This window comes from Eimeria mitis, genomic scaffold, assembly GCF_000499745.2.
Source record: "Eimeria mitis Houghton genomic scaffold, Emh_scaff2708, whole genome shotgun sequence".
NCBI classification, from domain to species: Eukaryota; Apicomplexa; class Conoidasida; order Eucoccidiorida; family Eimeriidae; genus Eimeria; species Eimeria mitis.
In genome coordinates, this window is record NW_013571053.1 from 3,189 (window position 1) to 3,464 (window position 276).

The 276-nt window shown below is 56.2% G+C and overlaps 1 protein-coding gene across 1 annotated transcript in view; it reads right to left on the minus strand.

Annotated features, from left to right (window-relative positions):
- The window catches only part of EMH_0057560 (uncharacterized protein), a gene marked incomplete at both ends in the record, with an annotated part of 3,248 nt that overhangs the window by 474 nt on the left and 2,498 nt on the right, over positions 1-276 (minus strand). The window contains one exon of the mRNA XM_013497488.1: positions 56-271. Within this exon, the coding sequence (XP_013352942.1) occupies positions 56-271 (216 nt within the window). The remainder of the gene's footprint in view (positions 1-55; positions 272-276) is intronic.

Consider the following 276-nt stretch of genomic DNA (forward strand, 5'->3'; position numbering starts at 1 on the left):
GTGTGTGTGTGTTGAAGTCTGGTATCCCCATAGTGAAGCTGCGTAAGAACCAAACCATCAGCATGTCTTGTCTAGCTACCAAGGTCAGCTGCTGCTGCTGCTGCTGCTGCTGCTGTTGCTGCTGCTGCTGCTGCTGCTGCTGTTGCTGCTGCTGCTGGTGTTGTTGCTGCTGCTGCTGCTGCTTGTGTTGTTGCTGCTGTCCCTGTTGCTGTTGCTGCTGTTGCTGCTGCTGCTGCTGCTGCTGTTGCTGCTGCTGCTGTTGCTGCTGCTGCTGCT